Source organism: Tympanuchus pallidicinctus, unplaced genomic scaffold (genome assembly GCF_026119805.1).
Source record: "Tympanuchus pallidicinctus isolate F22 unplaced genomic scaffold, pur_lepc_1.0 scaffold16, whole genome shotgun sequence".
Taxonomy (NCBI): Eukaryota; Metazoa; Chordata; class Aves; order Galliformes; family Phasianidae; genus Tympanuchus; species Tympanuchus pallidicinctus.
The window spans coordinates 12,568,798-12,593,601 of record NW_026294679.1 but is presented as its reverse complement, the minus strand read 5'-3'; the positions used below and the strand labels follow the sequence as shown (position 1 = coordinate 12,593,601).

Below are 24,804 nucleotides of genomic sequence, written 5' to 3'. Positions count from 1 at the left end.
GCTGGTGTAACATGCTAACATCTTTTGTATTACTGGGTTTGCTCTGAATACTCGCCTTACCTCCTCATTAATGCAGAGTAGTTATAAAATCTGTAATTACTGACTGAAAAGTCAACTAACGAATTCTGTTCAGAAAGAAAACAAAGTCTCTCTTGACTAATATAAGAGGTATACATGTTGCTTAGGTAAGAGGTGAAGGAAAAGGCTCGTTTAGCAACAAGAGGTTGGAGAAGTGCCACTGAAATTAGGACACCACTGTTTATGGCACTAGTGTTATGTGCCATTGGCATGTCATTCTGGGGAGTTCTCACCTTGATAGTGTTGTCTCGTAGGCCACTGACAATCTTCTGATCATCGTACTGTAAACAATAAACGCCTTTGCTTGTCTCACTACGGCAGTGGATTCTCTGTAAACTGTGCCTCCCACACCGCCAGTTTGACTCTATTGTCTTGAGAGACAGGAGACAAAAGAGAAGTAAAAATAAAAGACAAAACTCTCTCTTCCTTACTTTCATTTGCTTGAGAATCACACAGAATCACAGAGTGGCCTGGGTTGGAAGGAACCTCAAGGATCATGAATCTCCAACCCCCTGCCACATGCATGCCTACTAACTTCCCCATTTAATGCTAAACCAGGCTGCCCAGGGCCCCATCCAGCCTGCCCTTGAACACCTCCAGGGACGGGGCATCCACAACCTCTCTGGGCAGCCTGTTCCAGCACCTCACCACTCTTTCTGTAAAGAACTCCCTCCTGACATCCAACCTAAATCTTCCCTCCCTCAACTTAAGACAATTCCTCCTTGTCCTGCAGTTATCGACCCTTTCAAAGAGTTGATTCCCCTCCTGCTTGTAGGCTCCCTTTAGGTACTGAAAGGCTGCAATGAGGTCACCCTGCAGCCTTCTTTTCTCCAGGCTGAACAAGCCCAGCTCCCTCAGCCTGTCTTTGTAGGGGAGGTGCTCCAGCCCCCTGATCATCTTGGTGGCTCTCCTCTTGTCCCTCTCCAACAGCTCTCTGTCTTTCTTGTACTGGGGGCTCCAGACCTGGACACGGGACTCCAGATGGGGCCTCACAAGAGCAGAGTAGAGGGGGACGATCACCTCCCTGTCCCTGCTGGCCACCCCTCTTCTGATGGAGCCCAGGGTACCATTTGCTTTCCGAGCCAGAAGACAGCAGATACTTTACATTTTTTCCTGCAGCCAGATCCATAGAATGACACAGCAGTTTTCTAGAAGCAGCAGCATGTGATGAAACCAATGAAACAGGCAAAGGCTTGGAACACATACTGTGGCCAAACTCCCCTGCATGCTCTGGCATGGTGAGGGAGCAGTGACTCAGAAGTTGTTTTTCACAAACTTCAACCTTTCATTCTGTGACTCTGCAACTAAACAATTGCAGAGAAAGTCCCAGCTGAGCTCTAAGGGCTTGTGCAAATCTGCCCAGGCAGTGCCTGACCACCTCTTTTGCCACTAAGCAACTGTCAGAACAGGGCACTTGACACTGGCTCTCCACCAAATACAAGGCAACACGGCCCAGCTGCCTCCTGTTTCCCTGGGTTTTTTAGGGACTGCACTTTCTCGCTGACTCAATTCCTGAGATCCATCTGTTATCACCTTATTAGATTCATGTACATGGATGGGGCAAAGGACCATGGAACAGAGAAAGTCAAGATGGTAGTGCTGCTATGACATCTGATGTGCAAAGTGTGGAGACTTCCTGAACAACGCAGCTTCCCCTCTGACTAACGCAGTGACGACGGCCCGGGAATTTATACATAGCCCAGATCTTCAAACTCCCAATGAACACAGACACATCGTACTTAATGAAATACTTCATCAACACGGAACAGAATTTGAGCATGATGAATAAATGAGAGAGGTTGTTAAAAAAAGCAAAACAAAACAAAAAAGCCCATCACACCTGGAAGTCACTCCTTACCTCTATATCCTGTATAATTTTGGGGTAAAGTGCTCTGTAGAAGGAGTTGGGTGGAGCAGTCCCATCAGGGGGTTTATTTTTAAATAGGTATTGACCCCTGGAAGACAAAGAACACAGATCACATTTTAGCACTGGGGAGGAAGATCTCTCTGGCATTTTAGAAATGGGTACCCATTGCTGAAAAGCACACAAAGATTCACAGTCTAACTTCATTTACTCAGTAACACAGGGTGGTTCCTTGTTTGTTTGTCCTGTGACATGTTGAAGTTGCATCTAGTCACTGAAAAATTAATGACAAAGCAGTTCTTCCTCACTCGGGGAAGGAAAATGTGCTATTTTGGACGCGAGCCCCTTCAACTCAATAAGAGGTTAGAATGGCTCATACCCACCGCATACATATTCATATCACAGGTCACCTCTAAAATAAAGCATACAAAAAAATATGAGAAGCTGAAGAACTCTCAAGCTCCCTGTGCATTCAGGACTAGCTTTGATCTACATTAGCAGGAACAGCATCAGTTCTGGAACACGGACATTTTACTGCTACTACTTTATTTTGGTAAGCAACGCTTCATCGGTGGTGCCTTCCTCATTTCAACACTGATTTGGAATACTCATATCCCAAGCTAGATTTTTGCTACAAAAAAAATCCATAAACAGCAATCACTACCTGCTGTGTAAAAAACTTAAATTCCTCATCCTGAAGTTAAGAAGCCACCAAACACGGTGTGGAAGCTAGTAAACCCCACCATGGGCGTACTAACTGCTGCTCTGCCTGGCAACATGCCTCGCAAAATGGAGAGAGGCACAAATGCCTCCGAGTGTAATGCTGGCATTGGAGGCACGGAGTTTATACTGGGCCAGCTCTCCACTTCCCCCTCCCTCGCTCCATTATGGCATAATTAATTGCTCAATACTTCGTTGTGCATTCTTTTCTTGTCCTTTCCATATAACATGTCTTGAGAGGCTGCACTAACTGGCTGACATACGTTGGGCAAAATCCAGACTAAATCATTACAATTTTAAGGTATAAGCGGGGAGGTAAACTATAGGATTGAACAAACAAAACAACAAATGCCCAAGAAAAGATCTTTTGACAATTAGGGAAACTACTTTACATTCAAATTAAGAGAAAGCTGCTTTCTACTTAGGACAAAGGAATCATCTGAGTTTTCAAACAGTAACCAGCAGTCTGGGGACAAATCTTTGTGAAGAAGGGACATATGGCTGCATGCAAACCAACAATTAGTGGATCCTTACATGATCCAGTTTGGAAGTGCAAGAAAATTACTACTACTGGCTTGGGGAGGGTGGAAATGGAGATGTGCAGAACAGCTACGGCACACTACAGAAGACTTAGGGCAGGTCTAGAACAATCTGTATACAAGCCTATGTGCCTGAAAACCTGTCTGTTGTTTGCACCTTTACTACATGAGCTATTAGAAGGCCCTGCTAGCCATACACAATGTCTTGCTACTTGTAAAGTCAGTTGCATATAGATCAGCTGAGGGACTGCTTGGAATTTCCCTGGTATTCCAGTGACTGGGATAAAAGCAACTATTGTTTGCAGTTTCTGATGACTGGCCAACTCAATCAAGTATTCAGATGGAAACAACACTACCCAATCTTGGGCTTCTGTTTTGTTTTTCTCTAAATCTGGTAACGCTTGCTGCTCCCTGACAGAATAACATTGAGTGACTGTTCTTTGAGACAGAAAGCAGGATTTTTGATAGGAAGAAGGCAAACCCAAGGAAATGGTGGACTGTCCAGATGAACTTCACAGACTGCTCATTGTAGAGCACATGATTAGATGAGTTCCCAGAAGATGAAAAGCTGACTAACTACAGCCACGCTGATCAATCCAGAATAAATCATGTCACACGGACCTAATTTCTTCTCAGAGGTCAGTTTCATAACTTAGCTAGAAAGTATAGTGGTGGAAGTGCTCAAGGGTGAACACACAAATGGCCAGCAAGCACAGCTTACCAGCCGTGCACCGTCAAAGAGAAAGGCAACTGGGATCTTGCATGAAGTCTCTCCTAGATGTGTCATATTAGACATTTTCATTAATGACAAAGCATGGAATAGGGAGCATATTTACTTTGTGGCCAATGATGCTAAAGCTGAGAGAAGATACAAGCACTTTGGAAGACAAGATTAAACTCATAATGCATCTGACAAAATGGAGAAATACTAACCAGTATACAGAATCTAATTCAATAAGGGAGTGTCAAGTTCTCTACTTATAACATAAGCATTCAAGATGAGGAACAACAGGTAAGGAGAACTTCCACAGAAAGGGTAATTAAAAGTTATATATAAAATAAAACCACTGTTAAAAAAAAAAGAAAAAAAGCTCGTGTTCTTCTGGAAAGCCTAAAATGGAGCATCCACCATAAAGCAGAGAAAATAATCCTTCTCATTAAACTCTGGTGATGCCTCAGCAGAAGGAAGATCATCAGCTGAAGTCACCATCCTCCAAGAATGGAGAAGAGTAAGAAGAGTAACTGGAGTGAGGCTACTCAAAGCAAATTGAGAACGACAAGAGGGCAAGAAGACACAGGGTGAGCATTCATTAGTACATCCCATGTATAGGAAATATGATCATTTCCCAGCTATGCAAAAGATTGCTACGAAAAGCAGAAAGGGAAACTGTTCTCTGTGTCTGTAGGCTAAATGTAACATCCTGAGCTGTAGATAGAAGGATGATGTTCATCAGAACTGGCTGCCCACAGAAGCTGTGCATGCCCCATCCCTGGAGGCATTCAGGGCCAGGTTGGATGGGACTCTGGGCAGCACTGTTAGCAAAACAGTGGTACTGCTTGCCCAGACAAAGCACAGAGAATCTCCATCATTAAAGGCTTTTAAGAACCATTAGACGAACATCTGGGATGACATAGAAAAAAGAGGATGAAAAAGTTACCACTACCATGTCTGTGTTCATTTTATACTCTTTACAAGCACTGTACAACTGGAAGCAGATCAACATAGTATTTATTTTTAAAGGACATTTCATAATTGTGAATTACTTGCCTTTACTTTCTGAGACAAGCAGTACAACAAAATTAACCGTGAAACAGAAGTCTTTGTTTGCAATTCTGTATCTTTTTCTTTTTAATAGCAACCAAAATGCCTGAGCTGTCACTTTTATCTTGTTTATGAAATATTCATATCCAGCTTCCTTTCTGCCAACATCCTAGGGACACCCTTGGAAAAGAAAATTATGTATTAAAGGACGTAGCCCCTGAGAGGGAAAGTTCTAATGAAATGTTAACAGAGCAGCTTCAAACTTGAGTGAGACCCACACTGTAGTAAGGCTATTCCAGCTGATTATTAACTAATCTATCTGCATTTCTAAAGTCCCCTATTCTCTGTGGTACCTACCCTCAGCTTCCAGTTTGAAAATTAAACAGATATCTAATAGTGAAAATCTGCTGAGGAAAACAAACAGACCCATCAGGAAACAACTAATACATAGCACATGCTGCCCCACTGCCACCCCCAAAAAAGCTCTTCTGCTCCGAACTGCTGACTAGTTTAGTGTTCCCCTGGGGCGTACACAGCTTCTTAATTTGAACCGAATGACAGCTGGGCGTAAAAATCTCACTCTGTATATCCCACTTGTCACAGTGGGATAAGAGCATGAGGAAAGTGAGGAAAAAGCCCCCTCGCTGTCTGCACAGCCAAACGATGCCCTGAGCCCCCAACCCCTGAATCTGGCCTCTTGCATTTGTCAGGTTTGGAACCAGTGTGCTATTTCAGGATGCTACGTATTCTTCTTCAAACACTGTTTGAAACACAGAGCACCCACTGTCCTAAATGGGGGCAAAAGAGGTAAAGATACAGTTCCCTCACCATCCTCTCCTCTCTGACAACCCCCTCCACAGTGAGTCTGTCCTGACCATCCTCTCGATCAGCTTCTTCCACAGCATGCCGTCCGACGTCACGCGGTACCACTCCTTGCACACCAGCTCAGCGGCACACAGCGATTTGGCATCCAGGTAGGACAGGATGTTCTCAGCAATGTGATCCAATCCCCGAGCTGCAGGGGGAGGAAGGAAAAAAAACAACAGGCGTTATTTGCTGGGAAGAAGGGCAGTTTAAAACAACTTCCCTTACACATACAAATACACCCCCTCTCTCCTATTCCTTTCCATCCACTCTTCTGCATGCAGAGCTGGACCAAATGCGCAGAAGAGCATCTGCAGCTAAGTTCAGGAGTGAGCAGTGTTCTCCAACTTCCTTTGGATATAACACAACAAGTCATTAAAAATAATAAAGAATCCAAGAAGTCATTCCAATCTATTTCGATGGGTTTTAGCACTAGGGGGATATTCTATGGATGGCATTTCCAACTCAGCGACGCAGCCCCCAAAATCTCTCTATATTAGGACCATTTCTCATCTCACTGCTACAGCTGTTCTCATGTTCCAGCGGCTCAAAAGCTGTTTTTGCTAAAGCAGTAGCTTTTAAACGTAATGAAGAAAAAAATATATATTCCCAATGTGTGCCCTGAAGGGTAGTGGTACCTTTAGACATGGGGGAGGGAAAGATATGCAGATGCATGGGGAAGTGGAACGGAAAGAAGAGGCTGTCTGAGGAGAAAGTGAAGCAGGTTCACCAGCTTCATTTATTAAAGCGAGTGGAGGAAAAATATGCACCATAATTGTATAATGTGCAAATATTTTCCAGTGTGAATACCATGACTGGCCTTCTTTCAACATGGTTGGAGTAAAAGGCAAAGCAGTTGAGCTAAAAAGACAGCAATGCTTGCAAGGCTTTGGCTCTACAGCCTGGGTAGTACCTAACCAGCTCAGTGTAATATCTCCACACAACACCATGCTCTGTCTCTTAAACAGACAGATGGGTCTAGCAAAAATGTGCCCCTTCCCACTCAGATCTGATCACCTACCAGACATCAGAAAGATAAGATGCCTTTTAAAGGAGGTGTTGCATAAACACAGCTTCTCTTGGAGGCTGCTTAATTCATAAGTGAGACACAGTGTCAAGGGATCCTCCTTCGTCACAGGTCCAATTGCTGAGGCTTTGTGAAAGTTGTGGTTGAGACCCTAGAAACCCTCTAGTTCACATGTAGGACATGGTTATATGTGTCCCTTCTTGCTTTTGAAACAACAGCCTCAAAGAGCAGGCCCTGCCTGTCAGTGACAAAGAAAAAGCAGTGAATGCATTTGTAAAGTCACATGCCCATACATCAGCAAACCCAAACTGGGAGCAATCAGCTGATTCCTCTGGAGCTCGTAAGAAACAAAAGGCCCAATCTCTACTTGGTTTTGTTAACTGAAACATCTCAAAATTATCTACTGACACATGAAAATGAGAAAACTCAGCATGTCTTCTCTCGATCCTATCAAACATCTGAGATTTATAATGCACATTGGGTGAGACATTCTGCCCAGCATTTTATGTTCCCATTCATTCAGAAGAAAAAGCAAGAGGGCTGACATTTCTTATCTTTATAGATGCAAAATTAGATGTCAACCTGCAAAACCGAAGCATCAGCAACCTTTATTATGTATTTAATCTGAAAAAATAAACACAGCCATTACGTGAAACTCTCAAAGAAGAGTTTGTAAATCCAGGTTTATACTACAGCAATTCATAGACCTATGTCTATGTATTTTGGTGAACCTGAACCAATTCTGAAGGACAGAAGTGGACAACTGAAGGTGTTTCCTTGCTTCCCCACTCTGCAGTCCTGAGCTCTCTCCAGTGAGTAGAAATGCCACACTTTGCCATTCTTTCTGACAATCTTTTCCATTCCACTTACCATGTGGGAAGGGAAGGCCAAAACCTCACTATTCCTTGTCTTCACAGAATCAAAGCTATTTTGGGGTGGCAGCAAACTCAGTGGTATTATGATGTGAGATACATATCTACTGGAGCATTGCTTCCTTTAAGAAAATTCTTCATGCACAAAAGCTTTTGCTAAACTAATGTGAAACACGATTAGCCCTTTGGTCCTCCACATCAAGTATTAAAAGAATGTTTCAGTTATTTCACACGCCAAACCCTTATGAAAATGACTCTGCTCATAAAAAATGTTAAACAGCTTGGAAATGCTAAGCAAAGACCTTGTTTGTTTTTTTTGGTTTGTTTTTTAAAGAAATGGAACAAAGTTTGTTAAGTACACAGTTTAGCTGCATTTTCCCAACCTTCATTCTGTCCAAAGCACTGGGAAAATAACCTCAGTCAATTGTTCTCTATATTAGCCAAGCCTGCTCGTGACCTAAAACCATTCTGGTTATTGTGTGGCACAGTGCAAGGAGGACAGAGATAAGATGCCTCAAGATTTTGGAGAATCTTTATTGTTTTGAGGGGGAGAGTAGGAAAGAGAAGGAAGGCATAAAAATGAAACTGGAATACTGAGCACTTGAGAATTTCAGAAAGCTACAAAATACTTACATAGGTTAGGGTTTGTTTGGTTTTTTTAATTGACTTAATTCAAAATTTTAGGTTCAGCACTCTTTCCTCAGCAGCTCCCTCTTCCTATCACCAGAAAGCTGCCTGCACTGAGGACATTCTGCACCTCCCAGGCTGCAGAGCCTGAGCCAGCCTGATTCCCTGCCATTCATTTTCTCCCGTAGAGCCATATTCACCAGGACATTTGCACTTTGCCAATATGCAAATTGATGCACATATATTATTTAAGCACACAGTTCCCACAACTGTTCACATTCTCAGACATTAGCTGCCTAATATCCTGTCTGTTCTGTACTTGGAGGCAGTAAAATTCAAAGCTAGAGCTGCTTCCTAGATAGCTCTGAAAAGACCACTAACAAATATGGCACGGCAGGCAGATTTTGGATGCCTGTGAAAATATTTCTAATATTTGCCCAAAACGATCAGAAAAAGGCTTGTAGGATGAAATTAAACAACAGAAAATATGCGGCATTTGCTTGCTCTGATGGAGCTTTGTGGAGGAAGACCCAGAAAAATTGTGTAGCTAACTGTATATATGCTTTTACTTTAGAAGTGGGGAAACCAGTGTGCTTTCCAAGTATTCTGTCTTTCTGAAACAGAACAGCCTCACAAGTTAATGCTGCTCTAAGTACACAAGATTACTGCCACTGGACTACTAAAAACTAACATAAAGAAGGTACTTAGCATAACTAAGATTTTTTTTTTAATGCTACAACAACCATTTGATTACTGGACACAATGAGCTTAAAAATCCAGAGACTGCATACTTAACTGCATAGCAAAACTCTCACACTGCCTCTGTGCTTTGCACAATTCACAGTTAAACCCCATTTTTTCCCACCTTTTTTCCAACCCGACATTTTCAATTTCAGGGTAAGAAATCCCCTCCAAAGAATGATCGAATGACTGGATGGAACGAACTGTCCAAGTTGATCATTTCTCCAAAGGGATCCACAGAACAAGTATTTCTGCAAGAAATTCCTCTTTTCAGCTGGTTATTTAGATGGAACAGCTGTAGCACTTGCTCAGGTTCACCTGAAACAAAGGGATTGCTAACCTACTGACTATTTATTGAGGTATGATCTAACAGTCCGGAAAAATTCAACAGACATGTTCGCATGTCTTATCTCCTTTTGCCTCACTTTCTCACCTGTAAGATGGGGTCAAGACACTATTTTACGTGTGCATTCTCTGAAATACACCTAATGCCACATGTGAGAACATCTGGGACAACATCTTGAAAGGAAAGTCCAACAGAGGTGCAAAAAATACACTGAACATTTTCCATTCTTTTTTCTCATGTCCTCCATTCACTATGGGCAATAAACAGATAATCAAAATAATGGCCTCAGGAAGGTATTTTACTAGCACCAAAATAATCCACATAAGAAAAGAGAAAAACCTTGGCTGAGCAGTGGAAAACAAGAGTAGTTTTAATTTTTTAAAAACATTATTAATGAATCATTGCAGACATTCTAAGCACAACTGCCTGTCTTCTGGCTTGTGACAACCCCCCTTAAGATACAGATAAGAGCTATCATTCACTCCTGGCCAAACTATGCTGATGTTAGATCAGCCCTTCAGTGATGGTAGGAACACAGAACAAAACATTCCTGTATTTTGTATTCCTATAGAGCTTTTCATTCAAAAGCTACAATTTGTTTTGCAAGATGGCCCTAGAAGAGACTTCTTCAGCAGGGCAGGCCAGAGGCACAAGAAGGCAAGGAGAATAGTTTTCTGGAAGACAAGAGGAAGGAGCACACTTCCTCGGCCTGCAGAAGTACCTGGCAGTGCAGTGATGAAGTCCCTCTGTAACATGGGCTTGAGGTAAGAGTTTATATGTCCATGCTGGTAGTGACACATCTGGGAGATGAGGTGCTCCACAAACTCCACCTGGTCAGACTCAGACCACTGCTCGAAGTACTTGACGCAGAGCTCCTTCTCCTTCTCATAGCTTGCTGACAGTTTTCTCTGCTTGGGCACAATCATACTGGAAGTGCCATTGGCAAGTTTTGTCTGTGAAAGGAAAGAAAAACACAAATCATACATAAGAAAAGAAGATCGGGTGCTCTGATAAATGAAGTTGGCCAGGACTGTGTATGCCATTCGCAGCTGAGTGCAGAGCTGTAACTCCAGCAGAACAAGGCCCTGGTCCACGCCTGAGCTGCACACAAAGGACTGCTTGGAAGGGAAACCATGAGCGCCAATTTAATACAAACACAGTTTTATTTACGTCTTGCAGACAGCAAAATGCATTTGGATTCCTAATCTACAGTTACCAGTTATTTCAATACACCAACAGAAAACTGCATTTATATTTCACTTTTCTAAGAATGGACTGCTACTACAACTCATAGGAAATGCCTAGAACAAATGAGGGGAAAAAAAAAAGAGCACTTCTTCCAAGTATAAAGTCATACTGTAAGGGTTAAACCAACTAAAGCACACCCTGATATCTGCTACATGCTTCCTTCACAGAATAAAAGAGCTTATGTTTTCCAAGCGCTGCTAATATCTTGTCAGAAAGGCTCAGCTCAAAGAAGAGTTTCAGGGACAATACAAAACACTGACATTTCAATTTACTTCTTGATGGCAAGATGTAATTTCTGCTTCCTAAACGATTTTACTGGAAGAAAAGTGCACATTTTGCATTGTAAGGATATCCTTTGTCCAAAAAACATTAACATTATTTTTTTTCTACACTGCTCAGTTTGCATTAAATGCTAAATTGAGACTTTTGTATCTTTTTAGGATTCATTATCCCCACACACTCACTTCTGTACATCCCCAGTCTAGGAATACACACTGCAGGCACACGTTTAACCAAAGCAAGGATAATTTTCATTTTGCTTTTGTAGATTATTCCCACTGAAAACATATGATTTTCCCTTTTTCACCTCAGTGGTGTAACACCAAGCAGCTCTGTAAGAAAAGTCAGCAATACTCCACCGCTTCTATTTGCAAAATGTAATTTGAAGTTCACTATTAATTATCAAATCATTAGAAATGAATTACAGACAGTGAAATATATAAACCATTGATTCAGGGACGCCGTATTTCTGCTGTATGATAAAATTCCAGGCACCAACCTCACCATGAGACTTCATTCCTTTTAAAGGAAAAGATGAGTACCTAAATCTGCCTGTAATTACAACTAAAATGTATGGATTTACTCATTTTACTGGAAGAAAACACAAAACACAAAACAATACTTCTTCTCAAGTGCTGAAACACTGCATTTAGAGAGCAGAGAAAAACATTATCCAGTTAGGGTTTGGAATGTGTGAATTCCTAACTGCTCTGGAGAAAAGAATTCTTGTTCTTTGATACCCACCTGCCCTGCCAGCAATTCTCTGAAATACCAAAAATATCATCATTTGAAAATATACCTAACTATTCACCGCTTCCATCTCATTTTATAGCACAAAGCCACCTAAATTTCAGCCTCTCCAGCAGAGCTGGACAGATTTTCTTCAGATGGAAAAAGGTGGTAATTAGCCACCATTTGTAGCAAGCAATTTCCACTACTTCAGTGTCAAGTCTTGGAACATGGAGTACACACCACCCGTACTGAACTCTGCAGCTCAGGGTTTTCAACCTCCCTTTTCTCCCCACAGAGCTGTGTGTGTGTTCAGTAGGACTGTGTAAGACAAGGGCTATGACTGATTGACCCTATTTCATTCGGTCATCCCACGGACTGCACTGCAAGTGAATAACAAACCCAGTATTGGGCAGCGGGAAGACATTCTCTTGGGACATCTTTTTATATAGAGAAACCTCTATAAAAGGGGCTGTGGGAATGACGTCCTTGGTGTGAAAGACTGAAGTTTTCCTAGCAAAGTCTGCAGCTGGCAACAGCCAGGCAAAAAATCATTACCAATGGACTGCGCTGAACATTGGTCTTGGGGGACTCTGGTCATTTCTGCTGCAGTTAAGCTGCCTGCAAAACAGACACCCCCGTAAAAGTGCTGGATTTAGACAGCAGAGAGCTGTTGTGTTCTACAAGCCTGATGTGGTTTAATTTCTCTTGTTTGTTTGTTGGGAAGTTCATCCCACAACAGGCTGTCTCAGCTTTTAATTTGAGAAATTGTAAGACGGAGCAGCAGAGTAGGCAGGTGAAGTACAAAGACAAAAGGGGCTGCTCCTCCTGGCGTGGGGCTGCAGCAGGCTCTGCCCCTGCCTTGACAAGCTTCCAGCAGCCTCCTGCCCCCACTTACCTCTAAAACGTCTGCCTGGAACATCAAATAGAAGTTGCAAAGCCCACAAAAACAAGTAACAGATCCTGTGTGCCTAAAATCAGATGGCTTCGGTGGGCCAAAGCAACTCACCTTGCTTGGGTCCCAAGTAAATACAGCCTCTGAGGTAGGAAAGAACAAATTAAAAAGCCTGCTGACCAATACTTGTAACTTGAAGACAAACTCTGCACATACGTTGTGGATCTGCTAAGAAAAGCATTCTATGTGTTTGTATGTCTGAATTAGCAGACAGGAGTACAACGTGTTTTTAGGTGTGTGTGTCCTACTTCAGCCACATTCTGACCATATAAACCTGAGACATCATCAGTGCCCCTGCCTGCCCAAGTCTCCCATCGAAAAAAGCACACCCAAGGTCACCATAGCATGCCCAGGGGTCCCATGGTCCATACACCAAGGACCAGAAAGACTGTGCAGGCCAGGAATACCCCAGCTCTGCAGGATTCAAAATCCTGCGATCACCCTGTCCATCTGCAGCTAAGGGTAAGAAGAAGATTCCAAAATTTCAATTTGAAGATTCCTAAAAATCCACTGAGGAGCTCGGTGAATAAGGCCTGTTATTAAAAAAAGCAACGACACAACAATGACATCAAGCATCTGTATCATTAAAACACTGGGGAGGTACCGGTTACAAGCAGCAAGAGAATTCATTTAGCTTTCTAATAAACCCTGATGACTCAACCATTCCGTTCAGCTGCAGTTCATGACAAATCAGATTCCATTTCCTGCAGCACACTATGGTCTCTTCAATGGTTCCTTTTCCAGGCACAACAGCAGACCTAACCCGAAGAAGTGAGCACCGACCTACAAGCAGGACACACTGCTATGTTAAACAGGCATCCAAGTGCCACGTTAGTGCTTATGCTTTTTATAAGCTTCACTTGCCGAAGTGGCGAAGAATAAGCAGAGGCAGCCCATCATCACAGGCGAAAGCTGCGTACAACGAAGGTGCAGGCTCCACTGTGCCTCAGCTAGCTCCAGGTTCCCCAGTGGCAACTCCTCTGCAAGAGCCACCAAGATGTTCTGCACTGGTGTGCCCGAGCCTGTGAGCTGTGCTGGGAAACCCAGAGGACTGGCTGCCTTGGGTTGGTACTACCTCAAGGATCTACGTACCGTGCTCCTCTGCAGCCCATAATTACATGAGCCTTTCTCCAAATGGCTACATTTCACACAAAAAATATTTGTATGCCCTGCAAAGTAGAATAGGGCTAGTATATGAAAGGAATTCAATCTAACTAATGGTTTGCAACTATAGGAAGGTGCCATATTTCAACAAGATAAATAAAGCCTAGATAAATCTCCTACTCTGCATAGTAGACACAACGGCCATGGCATATTACAGCTGTAACCCACATATGAAAACCAAAGTTATTTTTGGTTTTGATCAGTAGAGGGGACTAAGAAACCTTCTAAAGCACAACAGTACAGTTGATCAGCACAGTTCTCTGATGGTGTTACAGGCACAATATTTCACAGCCCACAGTAATGGACAGAACCCGTAGCAGCAGTCAAAACCTAGTAATAATCAATTTTTTTTTAATTAAAAAAGTCCTCATAGCATCTTCTAATCATTGCAGAGGACTTTGTTAAGGCACTTTCCACAGCATGGGTGAATTTAGTTTACACATTTCTTGATGTAAGAAGACAACTCTTTTAAGAAAAAGAGAAAGACAGAATATCATGTGCGGCTTAAACGATCCCAGCAAGGTTTGGGACCTTCTCAACCTTCCAGATGTCCTCAAGTTGGAGTTCCAACATGACCAACAGATGAGGTCAGCACTGAGCATCTCTCCAGACCAAATGAAGGGACCTTCCTTGGACAACTCAGTACCAAGGGTTCATGCTGGGCTTCCCCCCCTTCCTCCATACAGGGACTGCAGCTCCAGTCTGGACAGGTGGCTCCTACTGTTCATTGGCAGCTGCAGTATCCCACCCCCAGCTGCTTGTGTTGCTGGCCACGGTTAGTGTCGCTGATCTAGATAGAGCCACCTTAACAGGAATTTTGGATGGGTCTTAGTGAAGGGGAGGAAAAAAGAGGACATAATGTTTAATTATAAGAAATGATTGAAATAGGCACAGACATACCCCGGGTGCCTCTGCACTGCAGCAAGCTCTAAACTTGTTATCGTTAATGGTTTAAATTTCACTGTGCTAATCATTTCAGGACACAAGCCTTTCTTGATAATCTAATGAATTATTCCAACATCCTTCAGCAAAAAAAATCCTCCATGACAGCACTAATTACAAGACGTTTTCCCAGTGCTTATGTAAAATATGACAGAGCAGCAGCTTAGGGAATTGCAGAAAACTGCTTCTAATTTCCACTGAGAAACTGACAAACACCTCTCTTTCATCTCTCCCAGCTCTCAAGTAAGATTTAACTTTCTCATTTAGTTAATTACCGAGTGAGGATCATCATTTTCCCGGATCGGAGCGGCACAGAGCCTTTATCGTGTTAACTTGTGAACTTGATCGATGGCTGCTGCTAAAACTTAATAACTTCACCCCCTGGCAAATTGTAAGATAAATATAATAGGAGAAACTCTGACAGTAAAAACCTGCCAGAAATGAGCGCTGTGTTTATGTTTCTTTGCAGGCAGCAAAAAAACAACCGACAGCTTATTACTGGGTGCGTGTTACTTATATTTAAAAGACTCCAGGCATTTAACTTTCTGCGTACTGTTCAAACTTCACTCACAAGATAAAAGACACTGGGGGGGAAAACGAGCAATGGGATGACAAAGAAAAGTACCGTGCAGGTGTACGGCTACAACAGGGGGAGATGGTAACTTTGCAGTGAAAGCAAAGCCACACCAGTGTACACATCCTGAACGTTCCTCACAATTAACTCCACTAAAAAAACACAGTGCTGAAACCAGACACGAAACCTGTAGTTGCGGCAGCAGCACAAACAAAGATCAGGAATTCTGCAGCATGCTGGAAGCTGTGTGAGAAAAGCAGGGGATTCAAAAGTCCAAGTGGTGGAGAGATGTTTTGAGGTGATGCCTGCAAAGCTGCTTGCAGCCCCAGAACACTGCACAGCTCCTTCAAAGCCACTCAGTAAATGTGAAGCTGCTCCTGCCCGTAGCACTCAGCCACCCCAACGGAGCAACGTAGCAAAAGCACTGAAATGGAGCTGAGAACCTCTGCCAGTCCTCCATCCTACAAGGCAGAGCCAGTATTTCAGAGTCCTGTTGAAGGGGGCTGTTTGCACGCCTGAAGGCAGTAACAGCATAATTAACAGGACATAGGTTCAGTTTCTATGGCTGGCTTCTTTCTTTTTAGGTTCATAATTGCCAAATGCTGCAGAACAGATTCCCAGATCGCCAAGGCTAAGCAAAGAGGATGGAAGTCGAAGCTCCTTAATGCAGCTCCCTATGGCAGTGCTGCCTTGTTTTAGGAAATGGGGTGGGGGTCTCCCCATAAGGAGCAGGACCTCTCCTGCCACAGCACCTGTATGGCACAAGAAGAACAGCAGCTCCTCACTTTTCTCCTTTGCAGAGCAAATCTGCTTTTCTGATGTTTGAGTTGACAGAAAAGCTACAATCCTAGGTCATTTAACAACTCACTCCATTTACTTTTATCTTAAAAGCTCAGTTTAGAATCTACCCGTTTCCGTCTGCCTCCATCTCGCACAACTGACTCTGCGAGGTTAACCATGGGTTTAGCGCACACACGGACGGAGTCGCTTAGTACTGAATTAGTTTCCACGCTGCACAGCTCACCACAACATTCTGAAAAACGATCAGAACTCAGAAGCAGATGATCATCAATCACATCTGAGAGTCAAAAGAAAGCACCATGAAAGAAAGCGCACCATCGCGACCGTTCATTTTCAAGTGAAAATTCAAAATACAGGCTCACACTGAAATTAGCAGCCCCCTGGACACTTAAGGACCTCACAGTTCTGCCAGTTTGTGACTTTTAGCAGCTTGCCCACATTTGGTCTCCAAACATCTTCAGAAAAGAACCTCGATAAGAAAGGATCAGTCTAGATGAAAGATCACTGGAATTACACTGGACACAGCAGCCCAACCAGCTGCACTTGCTGAAATCCAGGGGGGGGGGGGGCAATCGTTTTCAGAGGTACCATCCAAGTGCCTACGATGTGATATTAGCCTGAAGGGCACCCAGCTACAGATATGGCCTCAGACACAGAAGAAGGAAAATGCTGCATTGTTTTAGGGCCAGAGAAAGCCACAGACACCCGAAGAGGAACATCTTGGGTCTCTCCAGGGACAGGGGAGGCAGGACTCGGCCATGTGCACTTGCACAGCGGCTGTACAAACTGCAATAACACCTTGCTGGAGAAGCTGCTCCCCTCCCACACTGCTACACAGTAAACAGCAACAGGGAGAGGAGATTAAAAAACTATTCTTTTAAGATAATAGTTAATGTTTCAGACAGACTAATAAAGTTTAATTGTCTGGAATCTCGTAGCTCCTATTGTAAACTTTCGTTTGATATAGGTCTCCCATCTAGATTTTAAGTGCTGGTAAAAACCTCCAAAATAAAATTTCTCTGATGCCAGCAACGGATGTGAATTGGGAGTCCCTCTCCTCCTCCTCCCTTATCTTCAAGTTGCCTTTGAAAATAACAAGCACTGATGAGAAATCTGCTTGCATCAGCACAGCACTGGCATATGTTACTTTCCCAAACTAAGATCCCTGACCAAATGCAAATCTAGACATATGGGGCAGGGAGGAGCAGCCACCGTCACTCTTAAAGCGATCATTTCATTAGGTATAAACTGATCGTACACCGATGTCAAAGCAGATACTACAGTAGTAAGGAACTACTTTCACTGGAAGTCACCAAAGGAAATTCTTTCTCAGAATGGCTACCAGAACCTATGTTGAACTGCTGGGACCATTATATGTTATTACTGTTAATGGAGGGAAGGAACACGCACATTATCACTTGGAGAACCAGTCTACTAAAGTCATTGGGTAAATGGCCAGCAGCAGCAAAGGGCTCGTTTATGGCAGGGAAAGGCATAAGCTATGCTCTAAGCAGCAGTTTCATAGTTTTCTAGAACAGTTGCTTCTGTTTTAAAAACATCCAAGCATGATTTACTGCCTGAGTGAAGTTTTTCTTTACGGTTGATTTTCTTTTTGCTCCAAGTACTCCCTGAACTCGGAGAGAAAAGCAGCCAGGAACAGGCAGATGGACTAAAGAGGTTCAAACCACGGCTAAACCCTGAAGACTACACCATTGGGAAGAACCCACAAGTAGAGGGAGAGAACAACCTGAAAGATAATACTGTCTGCATTCAGCAATGCTACAGAGATTTTGAAAATGCTATGATCCTCTAGGTAAAGCTTTTATCATCAAGAACAAAAGCCCTCCAAAATAGCTTATCCAAGAGAACACAGCTCAAAACAGCATTATGTTCCAAGAACCTCCTTGGAGATGCACATTGCCACCGCCAACAAAGAGAGCACAAAAGCACCATACGACCAAGATACGCAACAAACAAAAATGCAGCAGTGATCTAAAGAATGGCAACCGTCACAACAATGCTTGGTCCCACTACAAACACACTCCTTAGATCTGCTGGCAGAGTTGGCTGCATGCACACTGCCTAACCTATTTCAGTCAAAATAAGCTTGTTAGCAAAGACCTGCTATTTAAACTGTCTAAGCTAAAACACCTCATCTTAACTGAAAGCAGGGTTGCAGTTTTGCTGACAGATCCTGGAGGGCAGCAACCTGCAGCAGCCAGACAAAGGCTGTGTGGTGTTCTTTTTTACCAGCACAGCCAGGTCTAGAAGAGGACATCTAATGGGTTCACACTCACTGACACCAACATTCCTGCTGTTGGCAGCCATCAAAGAGGCAGCTGTAAGAAAGTCCATGGAACAGAATTATGTAACTGTTTTATTTCGAAGGGACCCTTAAAGGTCATCTAGTCCAACTCCCTGCAACAAACAGAGGCAAATACCTTTGCAGAGTGTCAAAGCTGGCCAGTAAACACCTAGACAAGACTTTTCATATAGCCTCCTATGGTCTCTTCTAGATAATCATGCAATTTTCACCCATTAATAATTACTGTCTTCTCAATACTAGCTGTTATGTTAAACTTGCAGTCAAACATTACCTTGCTGGCAAACTGGGGCAAAGAGCACTAAGAGGGCTGGGGAAGCTGGGTTTGGTCTGGAAAAGGCTGAAGGTGTCTCCTGAGAAGTTACAGAGGAACGTGAGATGGAATCTGTTCAGAAGTGAGTAATGAGACAAAAAGTGGCAATAGGCACAGGTGGTAACTACCAAAACTTCGGTTGTTACGAGAGAGAGAAACAGAAGCGGTCAAAGCCCTGAGCAAACTGTGGGGCTGTGAAGGCAATCTTCCTCTGAACAAGGCAGTTGGACTGGAGACCTCCAGATGGTGTTATCCCAGCTTAAAGCTTCCCGTGACTTTGCATCTTAAGCTGCTTCGCTGATACGTGGTAAGAGATTTATTATCTGAGCAACAGTTTCCAAAAACAACCTACAGATAGCCTCTGGTGAAGTCCACATTTTCACACCTCGCACTGCGCTGGATTAGGCCAGACAGGTAACCGTACGTACATGGGAGAAGAAAGGCACGAAACAGTCCCCTCAGCAACACCAAGCAAAGGCTCTGACCAGAACAGGAAGGTGTGTTTGGTTTCAGAGATGAGCAGACTGCCCCTATCAGCTGCACTCAAATCACATAGCCCAGATCCTGAGTCACAGGCGGCGGCACCAGGGATTCCTTCATGGCTCACTGCTTAGCTGCCAACAAGCTTCCAGAAAAACCCTCAAGTTAAAGGAGAGAGGAATAGTCCATTGCCTAGAACAGACTCAATTACACAGGGATTGTGGAAACAGACAAGCAATGTAAACATCCCAGTAATATGGGGCAGAACAGAACAGTCTCACCTGATCTGAGTCTCATCTGATCCCTCGCTATTTTGCATTTCTCATGTAACATTCAACCATTCACACAAAGGTATGATTCCGTGGTTTCTTTTAAGGAGATTAGCAAGCAGTGGGAATAGTTTCAATCTACCTTCATTTCCCTTCCTACAACAATAGGCTTGTCTTTCTTTTCATCCCACTTCTGAGCGTTCCTTCCCTGTTAATTTGTAAGACTTGTCCTCCTTTCTAAAAACAAGTGTATATGAAGGTTAGACTTCACCACTGTATGCTATTTGTTAAACATCTCAGTGCTATCTCTCACTTGTTTCCTGTATATTCAGGGAGCTCACAACAGCCTGCACTAAGCCTAGTGTTTGTATACCTAAAAACACACTATTTGCATCTTCTCAGCTTGAAAAATGCAAGGAGTCAATTTGGGATCATACCCAGAAAAAACACAACTTTCTGATGCAAAAAAAATTATGAGAATTCAAGACTTACCAGGGACCAAGCTGGACAGACACACTGCTCCTGCTCCCTACATCAAGGGGTTAGAGCTCCCTCTAGCACTCTCCAAACAGAAGAGCCATAGATTCTATGCTGTGACTGTATGATCTCATCCAAACCAACCTTGGGTGGTGCTGTCCATGATTTTTATTTGCTTTACTTTCTGCTGTCACATGAATAATTAAGAATACATTCACCAGTTTGTCTGAAGCTCGGGAGAAACAAGTGTCAGAAGAATTTCTCTCCATAACCGATTAGAAATAGTCAGATTGCTATAATTAACTGTTGTGTTTTAAAATGTAATTTAGGACCGGTTGAAGGATCTTCATGTCAGCTGTATGTAGAATGTGAAACGTAGCAAGAAATTAAATGAAAAAGTTGCTGAAATTTTCAATTTTCACCATGTAAGAAAGTCTTGCTACCTCGCCCTACCTTGCAGCTGACAAACATCCCAGTGTAGCTGACAGGTCGCCTACAGCTGTGAATTAGGTGTTTTTATTTCAGCATTAAATATTGAGCAACTCAGCTTAAGTGAAACTCAAAAGGTGCAACCCTGCTGAGTTCTGCACAACGCTGAAGACAGAGAAACATCTAATGACAGAAGGAGTGTCAGGCCTTTTTAATCACAGGTTATTACTTATTAATTCTTGATAAACTGAAAGCTGGCAGTACAAAGTAAAACTGAGAAAGGAAAATGGGAGCCAAGCCTTTTCAGTTTTATTCCTAACTCTCCTGCTGCCTTCCTGAGCTGCCGTAGGCAAGTCACCCCTCTGCTTTTCACGAATCTCTTGTTAAATGCATGTGTCCTAATGCAAGTCACACTGAGACAGAGCAAGGCTGCATGCTGGTGAAGTCCAAGGAGGCCGCTGTGTGGAAGGTGCCTGGTGAAGCAAGCAGAGCTGAACAACAGCACACCTCACTGCCCACATGTAAACATCCATCATCACACAATTATCTGAGTTGGAAGAGACCCTTCGAGGCCACCAGGTCCAACTCCCATGCAGTGAACAGGGAACCTGCAGCTCCATCAGGTGCTCACAGTCCCTCCAGCCTGACCTTGGGTGTCTCCAAGGATGGGGCAGCCACCCCCTCTCTGGGCAACCTGTGCCAGTGTCTCACTGCCCTTACTGTAAAATGCTTCTTTCTTATATCCAGTCAAAATCTCCCCTCTTTTAGTTTGAAACCTCTTCCCCTAGTCCTGTCACAACAGATCCTGATAGAGAGTCTATTCCCTTCTTTCTTACAGCCCCTTTTAGATACTGAGAGGCTGCTATTGGGTTTCCCCAGAGCCTTCTCTTCTCCAGTGCTGGCAAACACATTTGACCCTTAAAAAATAAAGACTTGTTAGCAGGGTCTAGACATCATCTATTAGGAAAAAAAGCAGCCAGACTAATAATTTTTGTGGTCTTTGAAAACAAGATCAAAATTTGTGTACATCAAGAAAACACTTTACCTTAAGTTTTCTCAGGTGAGCCACAGCACTCATCTATGCATCTTAAAATCCATGCAAATGTGGAAACAAATCCTCTCCCTGCACACAAGTGCCCTAGAGTGGGTACACTTTAGTTTCTTCACTTACCACAGCAATTTCAGTATTTAACCACCAGGGGACTTCTGAACACTGCTTGGTTTTAGAAGTTTGCAATTTTAGTATTAGTATGTGACCAAGATGAAGAAACACAAAGGATGTCAGGCTATCCCACTTACATTGCCACTTCTCTGACAAGTCCAGTAAGAAGGACTAGAAGTAATTAGAGCCGAGGAGATGACAGAAGCACCTGACAAAAACCATGCAAACCTCCTGGCATAACCTGCCTGCGTCCCTCAGCCCCAGCTGACAGCTGTCATTGCCATTCCAGGCCAAACTTTCTGTACTGCTCTGCTGCTGCACCCAGATCCTGACACCCAGACCTTCCCTCTCACGGTACAGAAAGCATCTCACACTGTTTCTTTTATCCCCTTGAGAAGACTTGGAGAAAAGCACTGGCAACTTCTGCTTGCTTCCCACACCTCTCCCAAGCGGCAGGAGAGGATGACAGCAGTCATCTGACCTACTGAACGCCAGTGGAAGGGTGTGCAGAGGGACAGCACGCCTCAGAGGAGGACAGACAGGACTGCCTCAGAGCAGCCCAGCCAACGATGTGGCTGAGCAGCACTCAGCTGCACACTTGTACTGCCTAGATCTGTGGGTGCCACGGGAGACTTACCCCTCAAATTATAGAGTAGAAGTTCTGTGTGTGCAAAACTTGGGAGAAGCACGTTGCTAAGAGCGGAGGTTACCTTGTAATGAACCCAATGCCGACCCACTCTGAGCTGAAGTCGGACCTTCCGAGGTCTCTTCCAGCTTAAGTGATGCTGTGTTTCTCATCTGACAGTCCTCAAGTCAACACTCACCTATACATCCCAGGTGTTTGGAAAATCCTGTTTAGGTTTTGGCCGAAATCAAAACAGAATTGTCTGATGCTGATGTATTTCATTTATTATACATGAAATCTAAAATTCTGTTTAAAGACACTTTACAGAGAATTACTTTTTAAAGCTTTCCAGCTCCGGGCTTCACAAGCCTTTGCTTTTCAATTATTCATTCTTTGCAATAATCAAATACCAGACTCTTCCAAAGGGCACTGCAGATCTGCCTGCTCTTCTGGTTTTGCAAGTTGAGAGCATGCAGTATGCAAAATACTGCCCTGCTTGAGATGCCCTGCTCAGATTGCTGATCTCCCCCTTCCATTCTGTCCATCCAGCTACTCAAATTTTGCCAAAACCTGTTGATTCTGTCACAACGTTGTTGTCTCTGAATTGCAGCTGATTGTATTCAGGCATTTCTGCATTTATGACCCAAACAAACTGCAAAATTCAGGTCTTAAGCAAAAAAGACTTGAGGTCCAGTCATCTTCAGAGTCTTCCAACACTTGCACTGCAAACTGCCCACGAATTGAGATTACAAATTACTATCAAGCACACGACAGGCAAATCTAAACTAACATGGCAGGGGAACAACATGATTCCACAGAATCACACACGTTTGTAAAATCCAGGGACTTAAAAGAAAACGATGCATGCACATAAGTGGCATTAACTAAGCAACATTTTTATTACGTACAATCAAAGACTTGTAAGGAAGGTTTATTTGACACAAAGAGGGCTTTTTTTTTTTTTTTTTGGCCAATAAATTACCATTCTTACTTAATTAACAATCCAGTTTTTTCATAGTGTAGCTGTTAAGCTTTTTTCACTTTTGTTTTCACCTAAATGGATATTATGTAGGGGAACTTTGTCTAAACACAAAAGCAATCACAGAAGTGGGTCAGAAAAGACAATGCTGAACTATTCTAAGAATCATGCATTTTATTGTAGTTTGCAGCCACTGTTGCAAGAGTTTTGTTTTGTGTTGTGAAGCAAGAGGAGGGACACACAGGAGAAGAAAGTTAAACCTGGACTTGTGCGCACAACTAGGAAAGACCTATCATGTTTCACAAATTCAGGACATACTTCCACCATGCAGGCAGGTTTGCTTCTTGCACACAGAGCCCAAATAGCCTGGCTGCACAAAGCACCTTTTCCATTCTCTAACTTCAAACCACTTTGTGAGCTGAGCATGTATGGACTACTTATCTGTCAAGATTCATTATTACTGTAAAACAAGTAATTGCAGCTACTTGGAATGCTACTTTCAGGTCTGTGAGAGCAATTATCTGGTTGCTCATTTTTAATTTTCCTCAACAATAAGGTTCAGCAATCTGTACATTGAGTACTGCTGTCTGCTCCCAAGCTGCAGCCTCAGCTAAGCCCGTCAGTCACATGCAGCAAGGGACTGCCTGCCCTGCTGAAGTGATCTTGGATATGAGCTTCCACAAGCAGACTAATTTGAATCTATTTTTGTAAATTATAGATTGTGTTAAATATACATGAAGGAAAATATGGAACAGTTTGTTTTACTGCACAACATGAGTTATTTCACAATCTAGGTTCCCTCTGAGAAAACTCTCAATTTTAAAACTTGCCAATTAGTGGCAGGGACTATTGGTGAGACCTAACCCAGGCAAAGATTATTTGCTGAATGCTGCAAAGGGCAGAACAACGCTGCAGGAGAATGAAGGGAGAGGAACAGCAAGAGGAACAGCAGACAGGAACAAGGAGAAGCGCAGAGTCACTTGCCCAAGCTTCCTTTGCTTTAAGAACTGAAGGTTGTGTCACTTTATGTATTTTATGTATTTTATATATATAGCATATTATATATATATATATATATATATATAAAATATGCTATATATGCTTTAATACAACAGTGAAACATCAGCCAGAATTAGATCTTTGCATGCAAAGTGAAAGTGCGTGTTAATTGCTACAGTAAAGTTCAGGACAATTATTAGACAGGGTGTTTGGAAGAGAGCACGATGCTCTTCATCACTACTCTTTCCTCTTTTTCAAATGAAGACAATCCCATTCAATCCATCCTAATAAATAAACACAAAGAGAGCATGATTTCTTCCAACAAACATATGGGGATAAACATAAAAGAGGGAAGGGATTTCTAAAATGGAAGGAATAAAGAAGCAGAGGAATCAAAGCTACAATCCCATTACGAGCAAGCTAACTCGGCAGCCTGGAGAGGATTTCCAGTGTTCAGAACTACTGAGCTGTGGAATGATCTTCTGGTGGTACCAGAATGGAAAAAAAAAGTTCAACCTTCAAGTGGCTGTAAAATAAAGCCCAGTGAGTTCACTAAAGGGACAGCACAGTACCTGCAAGAGCAGGGAGCTGGAACCAGTGAGCTGAGGTCCCAGTA

The 24,804-nt window shown here is 43.0% G+C and overlaps 1 protein-coding gene across 11 annotated transcripts in view; it reads right to left on the bottom strand.

The window, feature by feature from the left end:
- Positions 1 to 24,804, bottom strand: part of BTRC (beta-transducin repeat containing E3 ubiquitin protein ligase) — a 112,095-nt gene that overhangs the window by 17,765 nt on the left and 69,526 nt on the right. For all 11 annotated transcript variants that reach the window (XM_052676717.1, XM_052676722.1, XM_052676720.1 and 8 more), the window contains 4 exons: positions 10,162 to 10,393; positions 5,792 to 5,978; positions 1,937 to 2,033; positions 312 to 449 (listed from right to left, as the gene is read on the bottom strand). In XM_052676717.1, the coding sequence (XP_052532677.1) occupies positions 312 to 449; positions 1,937 to 2,033; positions 5,792 to 5,978; positions 10,162 to 10,393 (654 nt within the window). The remainder of the gene's footprint in view (positions 1 to 311; positions 450 to 1,936; positions 2,034 to 5,791; positions 5,979 to 10,161; positions 10,394 to 24,804) is intronic.